General features: G+C 37.9%; 1 protein-coding gene across 2 annotated transcripts in view; it reads right to left on the bottom strand.

The window, feature by feature from the left end:
* Positions 1–12,504, bottom strand: part of SPATA6 (spermatogenesis associated 6) — a 43,999-nt gene that overhangs the window by 11,640 nt on the left and 19,855 nt on the right. For both annotated transcript variants that reach the window (XM_076340243.1, XM_076340244.1), the window contains exons 9-11: positions 11,922–11,962; positions 10,012–10,184; positions 2,217–2,316 (exon numbers count right to left, since the gene is read on the bottom strand). In XM_076340243.1, the coding sequence (XP_076196358.1) occupies positions 2,217–2,316; positions 10,012–10,184; positions 11,922–11,962 (314 nt within the window). The remainder of the gene's footprint in view (positions 1–2,216; positions 2,317–10,011; positions 10,185–11,921; positions 11,963–12,504) is intronic.

Raw genomic sequence — 12,504 nt, 5'->3', positions numbered from 1 at the left:
TCAGCTGCTGTTAGCACAGCTTTCACAAGTTAGCTGTACATGATTATCAAACACCGTAAGACTTCTCTGTAACATCCTCCCATTCTTTTTCCTCAGTGGAAGAAAATGGAGTGAGAAAAATGGTCCTTTTCCAGCATTGTTCTGACCAGGTTGGTAATTAAGGACTTTAAAAAATCTTGCCCAATACCCTGATATCTGGATTTTTTAGGGCAGAAACATGAGGTTTTCCAGCAGGAGAGGAAACAGAAAAGCATCATCTCTGCTTATTAATCCCGGTGAGTATTCAGCAAGTGTTTTGATACTGGAAGCGACAAGGTGTGCTAACAGAAAGCACCATGCTTCAAGGATCTAACACCACGCTTGCAAATTTGTGTGCATTTGTGCAATTGCAGTAACAAGTGAATACCAGCATATGTGTAAGTCATTCTAGAGTAGAATGTTTTAAATTACGTAAGTAAAATAAGTAAATAGGAAGAAAATGATCAAATTCTCCTTTACCCATTACTATATTTAATAGTCTATGACTGTATGGAGAGACCGTATAACCAGCCATCCAGCCTTCCTAACAAACTAGTAAATCTTATATCGTAAAGTCATGGTCTACTGTTCAAGGAAAGTGGTCAAGGACCACTGGAGATAGTTCAGGCTGTGCAAACTTTCATTACATGTAGGTGCTGGACCGTTATGAAATCCAATTTGTTATCTTAAGTTCATTGAAACATCAGAGAAGCATTTGACGTGATTTGTACCTATTTTGGAGTGGCTGAAACACAGAAAAATGTGATGGGCATCTTCTATTTGAGAGGCAGCAGCTTACAAGATCATAACGTTCGTATACAAACTCAGGGAGGTACAGCATGAACTAGATCAGTCTTAGCATGCATGAGAAAAGGTTTTTCCGAGTTTAAACAAAAAGCACAACTAAGCTAAAAACGAAGATTGAACAGAAATGAGAAAATAATCAGCTTAAGAGAGCATGCAGGCAACACAAGGAGCTGCCCAGGATGGCTAAATTTGGGAAATAAATAAATACATAAATAAATAAATCGAGACTTCAGAGCAAAGACAGATGTTCTTCGGTACACTTTGCAGCAATGGATTGAGAAGACAACCTTCACTTCTGCCCCAGCCCTCTGCCACTTTACTGTAGTCAGTGGAGTCACCGCATCCCAGCCAGCACAGCTCATATGCCAGCGCACCAGTGTTACGCCTGCCATTTCTGTGCTGAAGCGTGAGGTGGGGAAGCCAGGGCTCTTACGTTCTTTATCACGCTTCCCACTGATACAGTAAACTACGTCAGAGGGGAAAGGTGGACAGTTGGGGACAGTAGTAACTTAAAATTGCAGCAACATTCAAAAGCAGATTTCTGTCAACACTCCTTTTTCTAAGAGGAGAAACTGAGGCAAAAAAGATGTCTTTCTCCACTTTGAGAGACTCATGTCTCTTCTAACTGATCAATAACATTTGTGTGTTAGATTATCAGACAAAAACAGTAATTTCATCAGAGCTCCTAATCTTAATCTTACCTACCTCTCATCCTTACATCCTTTTACCTTACCTTTCTTTTACCTCACCTCACACTTAAGACCCTAAGTTCTTTGCAGATGAACCACCTTGTTACTCAGTTTGTACAATGCTTTGGCCAGGGAGATCCTGTGCCACAACTGGGTTTCTCAAAATAGCAATAGCAAAAATTTTTATCTGTCAAAACCACACTTCAAAATTCCATCAGACTCAAGGACAAAATATTCTGATCCTGGGCATAATCTCATTAGATGAAGAGCTCTGTTCATTGGAAGCCAGGTAATTAAGGGAAAAAAGCACACATCTGAAGAATAATATTAGCTCTACAAACAGCTGGACACAAGCAGCTGCTGATGTGCAGCTGCACAACACGTTAAGCCTTGATGTTCTACAGATCTGTAAAATATTTTTTGCCTAAATTGGAAGTGGAGAACCACAGATTAAAAAAAAAAAAAAAATGTAATTGTCCTCAATACCCTGTGAGAGGGTTACCTATACCAGCTGTCCATAAAGGCTACACATAAGGAGACTACTTAAATCAGTGTGAAACAGTTCAGCTTATATACTGAATCCATATTTCTACAATCAAGGCTGTCTCAAAGGACATTATAATAAATCCAAGACTGTAGGCACAGTTCTCTTCCTCAGCCATCTTGGAGAAAAAAAAGGATTTAGTTTGCAGTCAAACTTACAAATATTAGGCGCTGTCTAGCACTGTGTGTCCTTAAAATATTTTTCACTCTTTTATGGATCTCATCTCCATTTACTGGTGAAGGCCAACCAGAGCTAAATCTGCAAGAGGAAGAGGAAAAACAAATGGAAGAAATATTTTCTTGTTGAAAAGCTCAAACATGCTTTTGACTCAGATTTTTTTTTTTTAAATTATGAAGCATGCATTACTTCCTTCTATTTGGAACATACACAATGTTTAGATTTGGTTATTTTTCTCCTCTGGGGTACAAGTAAAGAAACATTTCAAAGCAGTGAATAAATGGTATGCATCCACAATACCAACAGAAGATGCGAAACACAGAAAATGTTGATGATTTTGTAACTTGAGTAATATTTCCATAATATTTGTATTGTCCCTATAGAATAGAAAAGCTATATAGTTATTCTATTCCCAGTGATCAGGTTTCATTTTCCTCTTTTTAAAGGAAGTATTACACACATGAAACTCTTTTCACTAGAATAAATCAACAGGAAGATAACCCCAATGCGTGCAAATTGGAAAGCCCATGGAGTTAAAAAACTGCAAATTCACAATCTTTATTTCACAAGATGGAACTGCATTTTAAGTTGCTTTTTTACATTAAAACCCAGGTAGCTTACTTGATATGAGTGACTTAAAACCAACAGCTACTTTTGGATTTTGCCTTTTTTGTTTTGCAGCACATTTTTTTCCACTTCACTAAAAAAAAAAACCTTCATCCTTCTCAGCAAGTTCAGAAGCTGGCAGAAATTTCATAGCAATAGTTATTCTGAGACTGTTAAGGGAGGCAACTAAGATTTTAAAAAGAGGATCATTTACACACCAACCTCCACATGTTAGTACACTCAAAAATGTTTTATTTAAAAAAAAAAAAAAGAAAAAAAAGAGAGATCGACATAAGGAAAGAATTATCGGGGAAAAGGTATGAAATATTTACTTACACGATCTCATCACAGTGGATAGAAACAGGGCACTAAATAAAGATTGTGCATCTTCATTTCAATGTTTCCTAACCTCTGAGAACCTGACTTTGCACCAAGAAAATAAAAACTCATGATGTGGTATCATGCTAATATGAATACGGGTCACCAGGCAAGCCGCAAGCTGGCAAGCCATACCACTGCAATTTGAGCTAATGGAACAACAGCCAACGGCAGTACTGGGCTGCCATACACTGGGTGGATTAGGAGCACAGCGACATGCTTTGATAGTTGGCTTCACAAATTTGATGCAGTGGAGAAACATCATGATTCTGAACCCTGAGATTTTACACTGGGCTCTGGATGGGTTTGTGGGACTGAGACTGCAAGCCCTTCTGCCCTCTTCTCTCTAATTTATCACATTCCCTGTATTATTCAGTCTCTGAAATCCCCAATCTGATCATGTCTGGCTTAGTTTACCTTCATCAAACTTCCAGAAATTTCAATACAGCTAAAGATCTGTACAGCTCCTTCCAAAAAGAACAAACCAAGTACACAGAGAAAGCTTCAGTCCAAAACAAGTAACTTGGCAACTTTAAAATTAAAGGAAGCAGGATCCTGAAAATGGGAAGTATGAGGCTGCCTTGAAGGTTACAGGCAGGGCTGGGAGCACTTTGCAATCTTTTGGATCATTCCTTCTATTACCAGAGAGAGATAGAAATATAAGTAGAAAGTGACCAGTTCTCAGCTTTTGAGTAACTTTCTTCTGTTTTCTTGTATCTAATCAACTTATTTGGACTCACTTATTATTGCCTACCTTTCTGAAACACCTCTCTCTGTTCTAAGAGCCCCAATATTTTCAGCCTATTTATGAGTTTCCTTAAATCAAACCTTCTATTTCTGAATGCTTCTATTTTTCTTCAACAAAGGGTGCCAAGAAATTACACAGTATTGGAAGGATGAATCACATAATCTATAGGGGGATGTATTTTCCGTATTTCTAATGACATTTAACCTTGTTTATCTTTGGATCATTACAGGCAAGAATTTTCACAAAGCCGTCTATAACATTCTTATTAGCATCCTGAACATTTACAATTAATTTCAAACCCAACAGAGTGTATGGCAAATCCATACTGTTCTATTCTTTTGCAAACTAGAATCTAACAATCTGTTGCACTAAAAGATGTCACATAACTTTTCCTAAAAGAAAGCAAAACTGTTTGTGAATTTTGTTAGGGGAGGAAAGCATTGCCTTTAAAGAAATAGAAGCCTAAGTCCCTCAAGCAGGCAGGAACATCCATTTCCCTAACACGGTCAAACCCAGTTTGATGTACGGCATTACAATGCATGCGCTCTATCACTAGTGGTGTTTTGAAAAAAACCTTTATTTTAAAAGAAGAGAGGTAAAGGAAAGGGGCTGGAGTGGTACTATCATCTTATGACTTCCCATCAGCATTTACAAACATTTACTAATATTAAAGAACCTCCGAAATGCATGTTTAAAAATCTGCATCCTAAATGCAGTAAGAGTGAGTCACTTCCCATTTGACAAATAAAAGACAGACCCATGAAGTCATGGCATTTTCTCTTATTTATACAGCAGCTGCTGTTCTTCCAACATCCAGGTTGCTGGCACTGAGAAGAGAAGTTGGAATAGATTGCCTTTGGGAAATAAATTTTATGAAATTCATATTTAAGATTTCAGATCATTGTTATTAATCTTAAATCTACTAATATCCTTGGAGATAAATGTATTTATTTTTGGAAAAAAGAAAACCCAGCTTGCTGTTGTATTAATTTAGAAAATACGTGGCTATGTCTGCAAGAAGAAGAAGATTTAAGTACTTAATTCAAGAACTATTAGATTTCTTTCTTCAGGTGATTTTATTGATCAATCCACTAGTGTGCGCTGTGGTATAAGAAATGTTAGCCACTCTCACATATCCCAAACAATTTACAACAAAAAAAAAGGGGGGGGGGGGGGGAACCCGTCAAAACCTTAAGTGTGATTAAAAACAGTATCAGCTTCTTTTTAATTAGTTTTTCTAGTATTGTTATTGTCTAATTTTAGTAGTAACTATAGAGTCTAATCCACATTTAAAGTCATAAAGTTAATATTTACACCAGCCAAAACTCAAACTAAAATAAAATCATGCCTGAAATGTAACAACCATAATCTGAAGTGAAACCTTTTTATGATACCTTAACTCTCCTATTGGAAATATTTTATAAAACAGGCTTCAAAGCACAGCTTCTTAAAGTATAAATAAAGGGATTCCATTTGCCCAAAATCACCAATAACGAGTTTTTAAATTGACTAGCTACTTATTTATGTGATTAAGATGTCACTATCATATTGCAATGTTGAAAGGAAAGTCATTTCATTTCAATGACTGTCCTGATAAACAAAATAAACTTCTACAGCTGTATTCTTTGTCATACTTTCAATTTTCCCTGGGACTTGCAAACATTCTGCAGTTACATCAGTTTAAATTGTTTATTGATTCCAATAGATTGTATAAACACTTTGGAAATATAGCTCAGTGACCTAGAAAAAGCCAGATCAATCAGAGGACTTCTCAAGATTAATTTCAAAGATGTTGTGTCGAGTACGATCAAGGAAACAGAACCACTTTCTCTTGTAATGTGACTAAAGGCATTTATTTTCTTTTATGAGATAAAGATTTTTTTTTTTAAGGTCGTACAGACAACATCTACCTTGATGAAAAAAAAAGAAACCTGAAGATTGTGCTAAAGATTAGTTATTTTCATGTATAATTTTATCCATTAGGATGAAATACTCCATTAGAAATACAAATAGGATATATCCACCCATGTACTCTAGTCAAATAGCAGCTTGCGAACTTGAGAGCTGTAATAAATAGGAATTTTCAAATGTCAGACAATCCAATCATCCACTTGCACATAGCAAAAATGTTAGTATCATTTCAGCAGGAGATACTAATACATTTGATATCAGTAGAATTAATGTAAAAGCCTACTGCAGAACATTTGCAATGCCTATCGTGACCCCTTCCCCCACCATCACACCTCCTAGCCTTGTGAACAACTCAGTGCATGTGGCCTCCATGAAGAATTCATCAACTTCAAAGACACAGACTTCATGCCGAGCAAAATCACATACAAGGACAAACTATCAGAGGACAGAAATCAATGAAGTACTGTAGTACCAGATTCACAATTGGAGAGAACGCTACTGTAATTGGGGAGAAGAGGGAGAAAGAACTCTTAAAGCTAAGTATAACCTGAAAAACCACAATCTGCAAGAACTTATACATGGAAAAAGAGATTCTCAAGAAAACCAAATATATTTAATTCTGAAATAGAAATAAACCTCACAGATTTTATATCCAAGTAGGCATTTATGCAGCATTCACAGTAAGTGGAGAAGTTGCTTTATTCTCATTTAAGAGGACATGAAGTGGCTATTCAGTACGATGAACTTGGTTCTTCATGTATAGTGGTCTGTATGGAGGCACAGTAGAAAGGCTGGGCTACACTTAAGAGTTTTACTGGTCTACTTAGTAAAGGACAAAATTTGGTTTTACTTTCTTTTAAAATGACTGGTGCCTATGAACCATAGTGCAGATGCAGCTGTACCAGTGCAAAAGTGTTTTAGAGACTATATTGGTACATACCAGTTCCTGTACGTTGATACGTTTTCATTACAACTCAAATACTGTAAGAATGCAAGGATTTTAAGTGGAGGAAGCATGCTGCTTTTACAATGCCAGGATAGTACTATGAAGCAGAAACAATTACACACAGACAAGGCCCTAAATCAAAGCACAGCAGCCTATATATTTGGAAGCACCAGCCTTTCTTCATAGGAGAGGTGTTCCATCCCCCTGATCATTTCCGTGGCCCTCTTCTGGACCTGCTCCAACAGGTCCATGTCTTTCTGATGCTGCAGGCCCCAGAGCTGGACGCAGTACTCCAGGTGGGGTCTCACCAGAGCAGAGTAGAGGGGCAGAATCACCTCCCTCGACCTGCTGGCCACACTTCTTTTGATGAAGCCCAGGATACGATTGGCCTTCTGGGCTGCGAGCGCACATTGCTGGCTCATGTCCAGCTTATCTGTGTGCAAAAGGATACTTATCTATGCACAACCAACCAGTCTGCAGGGGCAAGTCAACTGCATTGACTGAAGCTGGCCACACGGCATGGGCGGGAACTGAAGAGTGTGCATGTACCATTGCTCTGCACAGGAGCTAGAATCAAAATAAGAAGTAGAGTTGTACAGCCACATCACTCTGCTTAGTGTCAGTTTGCAACACTAGCAAATGCTTTCCTCAGGTGACCTAAATAATGAAAAATGTAAAAATAAAGTATGAAAAATAAATATTCAAAACTTTGCTGACTTGTTCAGCAGTAAATCTGTTTACAGTTCTGCTTTTGGTTCAAACCCAGTGGAAAAGAGGAGAGGATTGATTTGTAGTCTCTTTAGCAGGCTCACAGAAAGGGACTGGGAAGTGCTAGAAAAAGGGCTCAGAGGACCTAAGCAAGACCCCAATTTCTGTATCACTGAGAAGTATTGCAGTGGCTTAACAACTCTTCAGCAGTGCTCTGGGAAGTACTCTCAAGAAGGCAGACATTCACTTCACAATACTTTAAAAAAAAAAGGGGAAAAAAGGGAACTAAAGGTTGAGGTGGGGAGTCAAGTTTCATATTGACTGTGGGTTGACTAGCATTAAAAAAAATAGCCTGGATATGCTAAGCTCTTTTGTCTTTGTAATTCAAAATAAAATTGAGGAAATAAACACCAAATACTGTGAGATAAGATTCTATATTCTTGCAAATACACTAACACTGGTATACTTTCAGTAGTACTGATTTTCTCTGTATTTCTATGATTTGAACAGCAGTGTTTGCATGCATTTCCAAACACTGACCTCTGATCCATGTTTGTCATTCCAACTATAGCTCTCAGTATACAGTCAGCTAAAGCCATTGTTATCTCAGCAGCATGAAATAGAGATCAATTTTTTTAGACTATGCCCTTTACCTTCTCATTTTGAATTTTTTCTGATGACAAAAGTAAATGCTTACATCTTTAACATAAAGAGACGTTACATCTCTAAAGAGCTGAGAACATTTTTTCTCATAAGAAGAAAAAACATAATTTGAGAAGATCACAAATCTCTTCGGGAGAGGGGGTCATAAAGAGAAAAAGCAAGAATATTCAGATAATTTCAAGATTAACTGGCAGATGACTAAATTACTATGGATTTAACAGCAGCTCACAACATACAAGACTTTCCTGCTATCAATACAAGGGACCCTGTCAGCTTTAAATATAATCCATTTTAAAATTTACCCTCACCCAAAGAGGCCCAGTTGAAAAAAGAAGGATAAAAAAAGTCACCATTACCATATCTCTTCCCCAGACATTGGTAACTAATGCACAAACAATGCCAGGAGAGAGCGGGGAGGTAGACAAGATGACAAAGAAACCTCCTCCAAACCCCAGATACATCCTAATCTCTGTATAACAGTTCTCAAGAAATACTATTACACAGAATAACAAACAAGCAAGTTTTCAAGCAGAGGAAGATGTTAAAACACCAACTTCATCTTTATAAATATTAAAAATTCAATCCCCACCTGCCATCTGTCATTTTTAAAGAAAAAAACTGAGACAATTTTTCTATTTTGAAAAAAAGCGCTAGGCTGTGTGTAGGCTATCAAATGCACCCTGTGAGCATTGACTAACTGAGGTACCAATGGTAATAAGGATGAAACAGCCTGGAATGAGTGTGAACTAGCCACCAAAGTACATCTCCAAGTAGGGCCTCAGTAAACACTTCAGCATCTAGGACAGGATATCAGTTTGATCCTCAGCTTCTCCCAATTATTTTATGTATTTGCTTATTCAGGCTCAGCTTTGTATGTAGTTGTTCTGCTCCCAGAAAGCCATCTAGTAACTTACTAAACTGAATGTACAGTAGAAGCATTGTGCACCAAGTACATGTTCTACTCAGCAGGAGGTAGGGAATACTCTCCTTGAAGGACTGGAGGACTTAAGCATGAAAAAATCTGTTGCTTTTTGACATTTCTTCCATCCCACCCTCATGAGACACTGAAGCTGTGAGGCCTGCCCAAAATATTAACCCAGGGATTGAAATCCACTGAACTAAGGGATATTAGAAAATGTCTCCACCCCAACCCCATTAGGGTCAGTGGAGACTACTAAGAAAACTAATTTCAATATAGCAATTAATATACACACAGTTGCTACAGAGGCCCACACTTCAACTCAAGCAAAACAACATTTTAGGATGTCAATAAAGCAGAAAGACTGGAAAATACACTGACTAGATTAAAGCTAGCCCAAGTATGTTATGCACACTAGTGTCACACCCAACTACAGAATAGCCACAAGTATGTGCTTACAAACACTAGGCTGAACAACAGTCAGAAGGAAAAAAGGTTTCCAAGTACCTCCCGTAAAGCCTACTTAACATGTATCTATATTTACATTCCTGAGATTCTAATCGCCTCTGAAACAGTGATTATTTATTTAAGTACTGTTTTAGATGGATATTGGCAGCCTGAAATCTAGGGCTTCATTGTTTCAGAGAAGATTAGCAACAGAGATGTTAAAGATCCTTTTCACTGACATATTATTAGGATTGTATTCACTTAGCAGGGAGGTGACGGCAAACACAGCACCTGAGGAAAAGTCAAAGGACAACATAGTTGTTGGGGAAAGATTTTTCAGTCTCTTCAGCCTGCACACCTCCAAACATGCAAACGATAGTCATGCAAGTACTGTTATCATCTGCTCATGTTAATAATTCCAGAATTTCACAAACAAAACCAAGTCATTACCTTTCCTTTAGAGAAGATCGATTTAGCACAGAACTTAGAGAATGCTTCTGAAACGCTGGAGGTGCTGAATGCTCTAATGAACCAGAATGGGACTGTCTGTTGGGTGGATCTGAGATCACATCCTCACGGCAAACATCAGACCTTTCAAAGTCTTTTCCATGAGTAGATTTTGCCTGTAAAAAAACAAACACCAAACCTTGCTAAAATTTATTATGAATATCAAGATGTGCAGTTTTCGTGTTTTTATTTTTCAAACCAAAAGGTTAAAGGTTGCACATACATGCAGAAGTATCTGCCTGCTGGGGAAAGAACAAGGACCCGCATTTCATAGAAAGAGCCCTGGTTTAAATTAAATCAACAAGCCTTAGAGGACTCTGTTGGTATCTAACACATCATCTTATGGCAAAGTCTAGTGTAACAGGCCTTTTATCACCTTTTCTGACTGCACAATTTAAAGGCTTACCCCTCCCAGGAATCTCACAGGTTCAGAATGATGCCTGGGAATCTGAACAACACAAACCTCAGACCTCTCCTCAGTGTGGGAACCCTTGTTCTTAGACTTTTTTGCCTCATTCTCTGCTGTTCCTCAAGGGAAAACTCAGGCCCATCTGCTCATCTACTCAGTTTTCCCTATACTAGTTACTCCTTTCATAGTTCCTCTTTACCTGAAACATATCACTAAAATGTCTCCATGGGTTACCCCCTTTTACCTGGAATGGGGACTTTTACAAGAGCTGTTTCACAAAGCTGAGGAAAAAAACAAAAAACCACAACAAAACCAGACCAACAATAATCAGGTTATTCATTAGCTCTTTCCAGGCTGCAGGGTTTTTTTCCCTCAGCTTTGGGAAACAGCTCCTCTTAAACAAAGCTATATTTCTGGCAAGAAAAAGATACGTTCTCTTCAGCCCTGATTTTGTGAGAATCACAAGTGATTAGAGGCATCAAGAACATGATGAATTAACCTGTAGCTCAGCTATCTGCATTCTCCAAACGATGACTGCTCCTAAAATCTACTTTCCCATTGGGGCGCAGAGGGATGGGGGGGACAACACAACCTTAAAATAGCCATCATTAAAAAAACCCACAAAACCCCAACATATTTAGCATATTTAGTAGAAATTCTCTATTTTCTTTACAGTTTCTTATTTACAGCCATGGAACAATCCAAAAGTGGCACAATATATTAGACTCACGTGGTACGCAAAACTGCAATCCTTGGTAATAAAAGTTTAGAATCTGACATAAGTGCGCTTAATATATATCAAGGTTTATCCTTTTAATTCCCCTTCTTTCCTCCTCCCTGTTATCATTAGTTTTCCCAGCCATTAGGAAATCTAAGAGGGCATAAATAATTAAATGCCTAAATCCACAATTTCTGCAGTACTTCAGGAACACAGGCAAAAACAACTAAATGAGGATGGAAAGAATAAAAACCACCAAAAACCAAAGGAACCCTGACATTAATCTTCAGATCCATTTAATACACAAAGCAGCTAAAATCTGAAAAAGCAAGGACGTGAAATAACGGAACAGTGGCTTGCCAGTTGTACCGGTGCTACCTTTGCATACAATTCCAGAATAAAGTGTGCTCTCAGAATGACCGGGAAGGCAAATGCAAACTGTCTTTAAAAGCTCTTCTACAGCCTTGTCACAAGCCTTAATGCCAAGGAGAAGCAAGTTCTGTACCTACAGGCATGAATATCTTATGGAGTGTTAAGTTTCACATTTCTATTTGTAAATATTCTCTCAGCAGGCCTAAACCAGGTTAGATAAGATTTAAAATGTCCCTTTTCTTGCATTTGATACTATAGTAGATAAAGTTTCAAAAATATCTACACAGGACAATCCTTCTCACTCAGAGCTTCCCAAAAAACAATTTGTAAACAATAGCACTTCAAAGTACTCACTTTGGCTTTCTTGGGTCTGTAGCTGCCGAGAAGAGAAGGATCTGGAGAAAGAAAAAAGGTGCATCCCAGAAGAAATGCAAACGAAAATCCAAATGTCCTAAGTTTTATGAAATCTTTTACAAAACAGCTTACCTCTCCTCCCAAACAGTACTAAAGCAATTTATTACTATACATTGTGAAATTCTAAACAGTCTCCTCAGAATATTTCAGGAAATCACTTTCTTTAGCTGAAAACAATGACTTCACATTTAATGGAATACAATGTTTATAACAATGAATCAGTGTAAGCACCGTCTTCTGCATAGACAGAAGTAGCACATTTTGTTAAGCTATTAACTGCCTAAATCAATATAAAATCAAGCTCTACCATTCCCAAAAACTCTTATGTACATTACACTATCTTACTAATCTTTTCTGAACAAGCTTCCCAATGACCACCTCTCCCTCCTATCACCTCTTCATTCCTTCCCTCACCACTGACCCACAAACATGAGTACAAAGCCCATGGAAACATACGTGGGGAAACTATTAGGTCCATACCGGGTTAGGATGTTTCACCAATGTCAATATGCACCTCACCCCT

This window comes from Aptenodytes patagonicus, chromosome 5, assembly GCF_965638725.1.
Source record: "Aptenodytes patagonicus chromosome 5, bAptPat1.pri.cur, whole genome shotgun sequence".
Taxonomy (NCBI): domain Eukaryota; kingdom Metazoa; phylum Chordata; class Aves; order Sphenisciformes; family Spheniscidae; genus Aptenodytes; species Aptenodytes patagonicus.
This window is presented reverse-complemented; position numbering and strand designations above follow the sequence as displayed.